This window comes from Chlamydotis macqueenii, chromosome 1, assembly GCF_036417535.1.
Source record: "Chlamydotis macqueenii isolate bChlMac1 chromosome 1, bChlMac1.mat, whole genome shotgun sequence".
In the NCBI taxonomy this organism is placed as follows: Eukaryota; Metazoa; Chordata; class Aves; order Otidiformes; family Otididae; genus Chlamydotis; species Chlamydotis macqueenii.
Genome location: NC_141556.1, coordinates 133034618 through 133046587, shown reverse-complemented (window position 1 = coordinate 133046587; position 11970 = coordinate 133034618). Strand labels below are relative to the sequence as shown.

Sequence of the window (11970 nt, the reverse complement as noted above, 5' to 3'; positions counted from 1 at the left end):
TTAAATGGCAAAATATGATATGCAAAATGAAATAGTTGAATATATTCCTAAGTTGTTATTTTGAAAGCATAGACCAACCCAAGTTCAAACATTAATTGCTTCAGATAAACAATGCTGGAATGATTTTACCCTTTTGATTAAAAGTTCCTTACATCAGATGTTTACATGAACTCTCAGGAACTGCCAAATGCCAGATAAGATAGCTACCCCTGCCTACGCAAACATGGCTCACACGTATACACACAACGTCAAACAAAATGGACAGTTACAACAATGAAAAAACTATTTTATTTTTGCTGATAGATAAGAACATCCCATTGAAAATAAAGAATAAAAATATATATTCTGCTACAACACTTTGAACACTTGAATCTCACGCTATAGCAGAGGGTGAAATCCAGCAACATCACAGTAATCCCTGTGCACACGGGTGCACAGAAAGCCTTGAACAAATATTTATACCCATAACAGTGTCATGTGTAAAAATCTAATTCTATAAAGGCCAAACAGAGAATTTAAACATCTTTGTTTTTTTAATGCCAATGGAAACATAAAAAAAATGAAAACTGTTTTCATTCAATTTCTTCCACTTAAATCTTATGAGATCTTTTTATGCCAAAGAACTCTGAAATTCAGCACAATAAAACATGGAAGAAGTAAGGCATAAACAATATACTGAACGTGTGAGGCATGATGTTTTCCTCAATAGAACTAACATTCATATGGTTACACCAACAACCAAGTCAGTATTTTCCTAACACAAAGAGAAAATATTCTGTTTCTCCAATCAATGCTCTGACCTTTTCTTACTATAAAGAGCATGCTTGCATTATTCATCTAAGCATACATGCACCACAAAATATATGCAAAACAAATATAGATAACCTTTAGTGTCAGATGTCTAATGATGTAATAATAAAAACAATTTGCAAAGTCCAAATGACTTGCTAAATTAAAATTGCATTGCAGTCACTTAAACTAAACAAAATACTTGGACACTTGTGAGCCACAAAATTTATTATTTTGTAGCAGTATCTCTGCTGAAACCTGAGAAGTATCAGACTATTGGTAAAGCAAGGCATTTTCAGAAAAGGAATTTGTAAAAATACATTTACACTATATGCTTTCATATAAAAAGGCAGTAAGAAATATAATAAAACCTACCGTTTTAGGACTATACCTTCCCTAGCAAATAGTTTTTATCACTTGCACTATTACATACAGTACATTCAGTTTCCTACACAGAAAGTATATTTTCTTGTCCCTGATGTATATTACAATTGGCAGTGACAACAAACTGTTCTATTATCACCACTCATTCTTGCAGCTTATAAAACAGCACCAATTTTACTCAAAAAAGGCTTACTGGTTACATCGTAGTACTTCCTTACAGGAAATACAAGCCCAAAACATCAGAACCAAACGTGTCTTTCCAGAAATACACCAGAATATATGGCTCAGAGTTAAGGGATGAATAACCTGGAGTATTGCATAGTACAGGGATCTCGCCTGTAGGAATAAAGCCACCCTTTGATTGCTTCTCACCTTCTGACTCCAAGAATGGATAACAAATTAAACAGGTGCTAATGAATATGAAAGTAGTACACAACTACATTTACTGGTAAAAAAACAACAAGAAATTGTACAGTTCTCTCTGGCACAGTGCAAAGTACACATTAAAAAAACTGAATACATATGTACAGTGTGTATGTATATTTTTATATATATAGCATGTATTTCCCCGACACATACACATGTTTATATAAAAAGCATAAACACACATATCCATGCCAAATTTAGTAAAGGATGGAATGTTTAAAATACAGATGCATTGTTCCAGTTAAATCAGTCTGTCCCAGAAATGGCTGTTTATACAGCCAATATGCCCTTCCATGAAACAGAACTATTTATTGCCTGCATAAATTGACAATATACCCTACATTTGTCCTCATAACTTACCAAAGGACTGATAATCACACTTTATAAAAGCTTATATTTCTATTAAACCCTCTCCTCCATAACCCTTCCCTCCCCACGAACAATTCATATGGCTATTCCCTTTATGGAAATCTAGGAAGAATAATCTAAAATAATATACTAGCGTATAACTCTCAATGTTACAGTATTCACTACAGAGAGGAGATCTTCTAGTTTTAATTTTTCTTGCAATATAAAAGTTTACAGCCACCCCTGTAAACACCTGATGCTGGTTTGTTTTATTATTTTCCTTTGGGATTCAGCTGGTTTGGTTTTGAATATGAACATGTTGGCTGAAGTCTGTAACGGAGGACACACTTTTCAAGATTCGGACAGCACTGTTACCCAACCTGCCCATCCCCAGTGTGATCAACTGTCCTTCCCTGCAAACTTTCTGAAATAGTTCAGAAAATACTAGAATGCAATATGGGCTTCCCCCCCACCTTCTCTTTATCCTGAAAGTCTTTTTATACATTTTTGAGAGCACTTTTAAAAAAAAAAAAAAGATGATTTATATCAGCAAAACAGTTTCAAATAAAGGTAATGGCTGTGAACCTGAGAGCTTGGTGTGATACGAACACACAAATTTGTGGTATCCCCACTGGCTAGTACTTTCCTTGTTTAAGTCTTTCAATGTGGTAGCACAACTTCAGGGCAGGCCCCAGCTTCAGTCCCATATATTTCATTATCATATCACTCCTCAGCAAGAGTAGTGCCTTCCCATCAATTTCCTGCAGAAGGAAGAGAATAAACACAACAACATACAACTACTTTTAACAAGCTGCACGGTAAAACTGGAAAGTAGATTGTATTTGTTTATACTACAGTAAAAATTTATCTACTATATATAAAACAGTAACTTAGTATAATTTGATATTTACAGATGCCCACTGGAATTGAATTTATTCTAGTATTTTTTAAATCTAGGGTTAAGGTATTTGGAATGTTAAAGAGAATCATAAGTAAGAAAAAGAAACTGACCAAGTAGCCCTCAAAATTAGTTACCAGTTGGGAAAAAAAAAAAGTGAATGGGTCAAGGGGAAAAAAGAAAAAAAAAAAAGAAGCTGCAAGGGAAGGTCTGTGCAGTTAGAGATCAAATGATCCAAGCACTGAGGCCTTGCACTGAACCTTGAACACAGCTGTGGGAGGATTCTGGCATGCACATGCAAACTGTCACAGGGAGGAAGGGGTTACAGACCATCTAAATCTGAAATAAGACAGATCTATGTCCAAGTTAAACTAGACAGATTGATAGGATCAAGAGCAAGGACAACTCAGTCAGATCTCAACTGTCTGTTTGAGAAGCTGCTGAAATGTGTCAGTCCTAAGCTTTTAGTAGCATTACATACTGTAGATAGGCAATTAGTTCCTTAAAACACCATAAAGAAAACCACGCCGTCGTATTTTTTTTAAACATAAACCTGACAAAACAAGTGACATGTAGTTTTGTTATATAACTAAGAATAAAACATAAGACAGGAAGCTCCGTTAAAAGTTATTTTGAGTTTTCCTTCCAATCCAGCTTGCTCTGAAATTTAACTGTTAGTAGGAGCTGGTGTAGAACCAGGATGAAATACTACTAAAGAGAAAGCCAATCTCTTTTTGGAGGGCCATATATACAACAAAATAAGAAAGCAGCTCTTTGCTGAGCAACTTGCCATAGAAAAGCGCACTGAGGAGAGGGGAGACGAGAAACAGCACAGAGGAACTGACACAGTTTGTCTCTCTAAATACAACATCTAGTTAGATCTTATGAAACCCTACGCATAGTTTTTCAAAACAGATTAATTCAACATTTCAACTGATTCTCTGAATTTTAGTATTAATGGCCAAGTGTAAAGCTAATGATGCATAACAGCACCTCTACTTTGAGATAATCAGTCTCCAAAACAGACTGGCTTAGAAAGGTGTCACCTAAGTAGGCCAAATGGCCCATACTGTACATGAGAATGCCATCTTCTCCAGAGGTACCAAGGATGACAGGGGTACTTTGGATGTTGGCCATTAGAACTAGGATACTTCCAGTATTTGTGTTATTCCATTTAAGCTAGAAAGCAGTGGGTATTTACTTTAGTCTAACAAGACTGGAATACAGAGAAAATTCACTGCAGGAGGAGTTTCAGGTGGAAAAATAATTTTCAGCCTCCCTCTAATATACCAGTAGAGTCTATTCTACCTTCAATTGCAAATAGAATGATAGGCATGAAAGCTGTATTTTAAGAGATTAACGCAACACATAGTCTAGTAGAAAAGAATGGATATGCATCATACATGTCTCCTAAAGAGCTCGGCATGTGGAGCTAGTGCCTGTGGATCAGCTTCTTTCACAAAACGCATAACTTCCTCTATTGACCAGGTGGAAGGATCCTTATTCAAAATTCTTGATGGTTCCCTTTTTAGTGAATTCAGATCTGGTCCAGTTGTGGAACTTGCAGCTTTTAGTATAAAAATATTGCGAAAGGAAGAAGCATCACTGGTCTATACAGGGATAACACATTTAATTTTACATAAGACATTCTTAATATTAATATGCAGCTTTTATTATGCACTCTTTGCATATGTATTAAAATGAAAGATGCTTTATTTTCCTCCAAGTAATACTGAATGGTTCCGTTTGTCTTTCAATGCCTTATACCCGCAAACATTTACAGCAGCATAAACATTAGCACTGTGACATACCTAGAGGGATTAGTCGATCTGTACTTGGCTCCCGGGTCCCAAGATGCGATTAATTGGGAATGTGGCAAATGCAAGTTAAGCTGTGCAGACAGAGGGAGGGACAGGAGGAAACTCTATCCTCATATTTCAGCAACACTGTAATAGTTGATAAGATGCTAAGGAAGTGAGATGCATATAACCAGCCCTCTCTGGTCTGGCTTGCTGCAGGTCCATAACAGCAGGGAGAGACAAGTGCTGCAGGCAAGAGCACCTCTGCGGCTTGCATCACAGTATTAGTTCTAAGGGGCTTAAGCTCTGCATTTCCAGTTACGTTAGCAAGCCTGACATGCTTGGCAACAGCACAACATTCCACTTCATATGCAAGCTTTTCTATGGCAAAGAACTTCTTTATTCACAACTCACAGACTTTGTATGGTAATAAAAGCCATTACATATTTTGGAAAGTTTAGTTATATAGCATACCTTCAATCCGCCTCTGTATTCGATTCCTACTAACTTCATAGTAACCGCTGCTCCCAGCAGAGCTTAAGGACAGCCTGCGCAGGATTGGGGCTGAATTTGAGGTAGCAGTCACTGGCTGAAGGGAACTTCTGTAGTATGCTGTGCTCCCTGAAGTACGATATTCTGTGGAATTTCGACGGGTCGGGCTTGAAGGATTTACAGAATTAAGTGCAGAATCCATGGAGTCCTCAGAAAATCGGTGTTCTTTGGAAGAGCTGTTTTCTTCTATAGGTAATGTTTCTGCTACACAAAAAGCAAGTATTGATATGTTCAAAGTGACAGACATTTTACCTTTGCTCTTTAAGTTCTTGCTATGTTCTCTTCAAGATACTGACAAGACTATAAGCCTGTTAACAAATCTCCTGTGAGGCAATCACTGCTGCTGAATGTTTGCCCCTTTTCCTCAAGTAAGCATTGAGCTCTTACTGTATATTTAAAACTTTTTTTGTAGTAAAACATTTACTATGTCAAGTTTGAGACAGTTTTCCACAAATCATTTCAGTTCTATTTGTTAAATACAATGAACAGGGAAGTGACAGAGGAAATTCTTTCAGGTAAAATTGTCTGACGTTAATACTGATACATCAAGCAATCTTAGTCAAGCCTTTTCATTATCTTCTCTTAAACATATTATCAAAAAGCTAACCATTAAGAGTGCGTTATGTTTATCTTGCAGGAAATTTTTGATATAAATAAAAACTCTCATGTTAACTAACAATTGTTTAATTTGTTCTAAACAGCAGAGGGAGTCACTAACTTCATAAACAAAATAAATGGACAATTATAATCTCCAGATCCCAGCACGTTCAGACATAGAGGCCACCATTAAAAATTGAACAGGTTACAGGCAAAGCCATGGAAGGCTATGAGTGCCAGATATGACACACTAACACAACCCGCTTTGACCACAACGCTGTATACGCATACGACTTCTTTGCACGGGGCAGGGTCTATGAGCATAGACTCTGCAAAGCTAAAGATACTTGTAAATTATTGAACCCACTGAGCAAGTTGAAAAAAAAACCAAGTCTCAGGAAGGAAGCATAACAACATTCCCCTTTTTAATTCTTATCACTTATCAGCTAATTTCTAGTCTGCAAAACACAAATAACGCTTGCTTAGAAGAATCGTGAATTTTTAGAGTCTGTCAATACTGTTTCTAAGCCAGATAAGCAGAGTTCAGCGGGTCCCTTTCCCTGTGCCATGAGACAAGAGTCAGGTTTGCTTGATTTCTGAAAACTCCACTGTCAATTGAATTCAGGTCTGATTGGGAGAAACACGTTATGTGAGAGAGAGAAAAAAAAAACCACCAAAATTAATGAGAACATCACTCCATTCTCTAGCAAGCATACATATTTTTCTCTGTTTGCATCAGGCCAATATCTAGCCCAAGAAAGATGTTGGAAGCATGATGTACAAATCTGTACGAAACAAATGCTGCTTTGGCAGGAGAGTTAAGAGCTGGAAAATACAGCTAACAGGTTCACAGAAGTGTAAACCCCACACTACCATCTTGAAAATTACTCTAGTGAACTCATAAAACATATGCTAGTGAAACAGCATATTCTTTGGGATAAAAACGGGTATGTTCTGCGAAACAAGTTCCTGAAATGAGCTTTTTACTACCCTTCTTATATGACAACTTTCAAGAATTTCTTGGGCGAACACCCAATTATGGCTAAAGGAGGAGTATTTTCCTAAAAAACCCAGTGAGCTTCTCAAGCATGTTTTCAACTTGCTTCATGAGGTCTTAGATACTCTGCCGAAACCTGTTTAAAAGTGGAGAGCAGTGAAGAACTGTTAGGAGCATTTTGGTCTTCAGACAGCATACTCCTGAAAGGGAACAAAGGCATTCAGACAGCCAGCTCCCTACTTGGTTAATTCAGTAAGGCAAGACCTGCATGACAACGTAACATCTTTTACTAAACTTGATAGTTGTGGAATAAAGCAGCTTTTATGGACACAAGGCCTTCTCTCTTACATATACAAACCTCAAAACAACAGCTGCAAAACTTTCTAGTTTGTTAGATTTGAATCACAAAACCAAAGCAGCAGCTATGAGGTTTTCAAAGAAAACAAACAAAGAAGAAAACTAACTTCTTTACATTTGTCAGCTTGAAGTAGTTGCAGCAACTTACCAAAATGAAAAACAAAAGCCATCATTCTGTAGAATGTCAGAGAGACTTCAAGAGATGTAATCAATGATACGCATGATAAAATTAAAGTGTAGCCAAACAAGGGAAAATTAGAACTGTAGAGAATGAAACCACCAACAGAAATCTCAGTCCAAGACCAAAACGTAGAGGTGATACTTTAAATAGTTAAAGCAGAGCTATATGAAGGAGCTGAAGGTTTAACTGACTGGACCTGTAGATTCAGACTTCAGAAGTCTTGAAAGGTAGAATGAAACAATGGAGATAAAACTCCCCAGCAGAATGTTTTGGCTAGACTATTAAAGCATGTATCAGCCAAATACACGTAATGTCTTAAGAAAAAACGGTTTTGTAGTTATAGTGAAAAGCAGAGGTTCCCTAATACAGGGGTTTTTTTTTAAATAACAGTTTTATATAATCTTTGTCAAGATTTCTGAACACACAAAGATTTTAAAAATTGACTATATTATAAAAGAATTAAATTGTGTTTATTCCAATTATATCCCAGATTTCTCTCCGATGTTATATATCCTAAAGTAAACAATAGTAAATAGGGCTGGGAAAGATTAACTCTGCTTTTTTTCCCAAGATACTGGCATTTGAATTTGTATTACTGTAAATTCTTAATTCACATACACAAGGTGAAAAAGCTGGCATATTTCCCAGGGCCATCATCTTTCAGAGAAGGTGTTTCTGTTCAGCAGCTATAGTGTCCAATCCACTTTCCCTTCCATCCATCCAGCTTCTCTACAAACAAAACACAGCTGCAATCTTGTCGAAAAAGTAGTCAACTGGTATGACAGCTGATTCAAAATCAGTGTCTAGCAAATGGAGCTTTGTAATCCATGGCACAAGGAATGACACACTGCCACCTCGACATTTAGAGCAGTTGTGAATAACAGTGGTATGGGAAGAGATGGGAGTTTCCACTGCAGAATGCCTGATCTCTGGGTAGATTAATAAAAGGCCAATAAAAGACCTTATGTTTCAAATGTAAGGATGACAACAGACTGTTTAAACACTGAAGGCCTTAGCAGGAATCGGACGTTTTGTTTTCTTGAAGCTCCTCTGGGAATTAGAAGCCAGTTGTTCTGCCTCATACATAATGGGAATGATGTAATTGGCTGCAGTAGTAAGAACATGCTGTTTTCAGGGGGAGGGAGACCGAGTTATTCCCCATTCCCTCCTCCTTTATCTTTCATAACTTTAAGAAGAAACTGTTAGTGAGCAGGAAAGACAGCAAAATCTGCAAAATATATCCCTGAGCAGATCAGAAGGAAAATTAGCTGTTTGAAAGACCCTTTCCCACAATTACTCCATTTTGTCTTCAAATGATAATTCAAAACAACTATTTCAAGACAACTATGTCTCAATGGAACCAGAACTTTTTGGGGACAGATCTTTCTTGCTAACCAACCCATGACTGACCGCTATAAAATTACCTCCAGATTTTCAGCAGAGGACATTGCCCTAATGGGAAACACACAATCCTAGAGAACACTTTGCCTCTTTAAATGCTCAGAGTACAAATTCAAACCTCTGAAACCATGGCAATTTTTTTTTTTTAATTCAAACAACTGCAGTTTATAACGAACTATAAATCTTAAAATGTATTTTAAGGAGTACATTGACTTCATCTGTAAAAAGGATCCATTAGCAAACAAGGATTAAAAAGCACCATGTGCACATGTTTACTTTCAGGAAGATTTCTTACAAGATAATGCAGACCTACTCAAGCATTTGTTTTCCTCCAATTGAAACAACCTCATTTGAGTATAATTACATGCTCTACAGTTATTAAGTTACCCACTAGAAATATCTGACTTAGATGTACAACATATCTGTGGAATTAAGCCATTACTTCTTTTGGAAAGACACAGAAATCAATAATCAATGCAGAATTTTATTTCCTGCTGCTGTTACAAGAATATGATAGTGAAAATGCTATACATATATAAAAAAAATAAGACGTACCACTTTAAATAAGCTATAATTTTGAACATTTTAATTTTTTATCATTTTCTGCTTTAACTGTAGTTCTATGACTTTTTAATCTGCACAGAAAAAGAAATCATTCTGCCCCAACTGATGCTAATAGACACAAAATGACCCCAGGATCTCCAAGAAGAAAAAAATAATAACACGAAGGAAGAAATACCTAATCTCCATCATATTTTTTAAAAAAGCCTTTGGAAATGCTGTGCAAATATCTTGCAGGAGCAGAAAGTACATATCAGATGGGATGAGTCAACATCAACAAGTTGTCATGGCTTAACCAGTTAAGTAGCAAATGCAGAGTAAAAACCCCAAATTTTCATAAGTCTCTCTCACTGAGGTTTAAACCTAGATGCTTTCTTCACATCTGAGGCAGACTAAGACTAGACACATGTTCAGTTACTGCAGCTGAGCTGCAGCACAGAAGAAGGTGCTATTCATCAGTGAGCTAAATCAATCTAACAGCCAGCCACCACAGGGAGGCTTCACTGCTCCCCTGGCCACGGCTGTGTTTTATTCAACCCTTCCTTGTGCTCATCTGAGTTCACAGTGAGCCAGTCCAGAGAAATAAACTGCAAATGACGCTTTACTTCACCAAAATATTTCCTGTGCTTTGGCTTACTGGTTCAACTTGTCACCCGGCCTGGGATCCACTGCAGGGACAAGGAGGCAGCAGGAGCAGCACAACTGTCACTGGCAGTGACCCATAAACTCAGCTGAGTTGTATCATCAAGCTACACCCCTACTCACTTATTGGCCCCAGCGTAGAGTTATTAAGACTTGGTTCCAGTTCACTCCTAGTCCATTTCAAGGCAATTGGTTTTCTACTAAACAGCATATATGAACCGGGAGGCTTCATCCATCACCTATTTGCCTCAGCCTCTTCACAAAAAAGGCTAGCAGGTTTAGGAGAAGGACTGCTGGAACTTGCAATAGATCTTTCCTAATCGCAAAATCTGTGCCACTGATCAATAATTAACATACTTTCACCCTGACCTGTCAAAGGCTAGAGACAAACCAGACACATACATTGTACTTGGGCCTTTTTGACTGGAAATACTGAAGCCATAAATAATCCTCATATATAATCCCTACATAATGTAATTACCTTCAGATGGATGAGCATCATTTCTGGGAAGCTTAGGGGAGAGAGGAGCAGTATACGGTGGAGAGTCCTGAGAGTATCGTTTAACACTCCTGTTTTCAGGTATTTCTTCTTTTGCTGTGAAGAGGAAAGTCACCACCTATTATTCTAGCATAAAACTGCTCATGGGTTAAGTCCCGGGCAAAAGCAAAGCCATACATCAGCCATTCACCAGGTTACAGTTCAGTTTCTGGTGCCAGACAGATTCAGTCAGTTCGATACAAACTTTCAAAGCTGAAGTACAGCTTAGTTTATACTGTCATCACCCAAATTACCTTGGCTGCCGCTACTTTTCTAAAAAGAGTTAAAACTAATGACTTTCATACAACAGACAGAACTATAAACATAATTTCTCCATTGGAAAGGGGAAGAAAAAAAAAATTTTCTCAGTCAGCACCCGGAAGACAGACTCAGCTACCAGATAGCTGTGAGGAACCTTCATATCCAATATGAATCTTCTGAAATTGCCCTGACATGACATTTTTCTCAGCTATGGCTCCTGGTAACCCTTGGGCTGGGACTTGCAACACCATGCCCTGCCAATAACCTGATGTGAGATCTTGCGCAGGTCATTTCATTTCCCCCTCACTCTACATTCCTGGTGCAGCAAAGATACTGGCCTTATAAGAAATTGCACAAGCAGCCACCTGCAAAACTCACCTTTTCTACTAGAAGACTGGACTGTATATATTAGAATGTAACATTTTTGGAGCCACCACTGAGTAAGATGAATAAAGAGGGAAGGAAGGACCTTTTACTGGTATGGGAAGGGCTAGACTGAATTCCCTTTCAGGGCAAGCCCCTTCTCATAAGGCAGTATCTTTTTGTAAGTTTATTTTATGATCCAAACATAAATTTAACAAATGAAATGTGAAGTTTTGAGCTTGTCCTTTTAGCAGTATCACAGTGGTGCAATACATATGTTTCCTGGCTTGGCTACAGGGAGGAGTTTGCTGAACAAAATGATTTCTGCACATGTGGTATGAGCTATCCCATGCTGTCAAAGCACTACTGCACTGGAACCAATTCACTAAGAACTGAAGTGAATTCGTTTCAATCAATTCACATCATAGAAAGGCAGGTTAAAAAGTTACATTTCATAAAGTTACCACACTTCTCAACAGTATCAGCACTTGAAAATAACAGTTGTTTTAACAGTACCTGGTTTACTCCTATCATACTCCGCAGGGCTATGTGCACATCCCGTGTAAGGGCTGAAAGGCTGGCTACTAAAGAGATTATCGCACTGCAGGCTGTGGCAGAGTTTCTCCAAGAAGCGCAGGACAAACGATGCGCTGTTTACAGAAGGAAGATTGATGGCGTGCTTCTCCCCATCAAAGGAAGCTGTGAATAAGAAGATGATGTCAAACATCCCCCAAGCATCACGAAGCATAGTAAAACACCATCATTAACTTAGAGGAGAACCCATCCAGACTTGATTTAAACCACACAAGACATAAGAGTAAACAATCATTCTTGTAGTTTAACAAATTTACATCCAAAGGACTGACTTCACCTTCC

At 37.7% G+C, this 11970-nt stretch overlaps 1 protein-coding gene across 1 annotated transcript in view; it reads right to left on the bottom strand.

The window, feature by feature from the left end:
* Positions 1–270: 270 nt before the first annotated feature.
* Positions 271–11970, bottom strand: part of SCML2 (Scm polycomb group protein like 2) — a 78820-nt gene continuing 67120 nt past the window's right edge. Inside the window, exons 11-15 of the mRNA XM_086767568.1 lie at positions 11611–11793; positions 10414–10527; positions 5119–5400; positions 4249–4412; positions 271–2708 (exon numbers count right to left, since the gene is read on the bottom strand). Of these exons, the coding sequence (XP_086623694.1) occupies positions 2583–2708; positions 4249–4412; positions 5119–5400; positions 10414–10527; positions 11611–11793 (869 nt within the window). The 3' untranslated portion in view covers positions 271–2582. The remainder of the gene's footprint in view (positions 2709–4248; positions 4413–5118; positions 5401–10413; positions 10528–11610; positions 11794–11970) is intronic.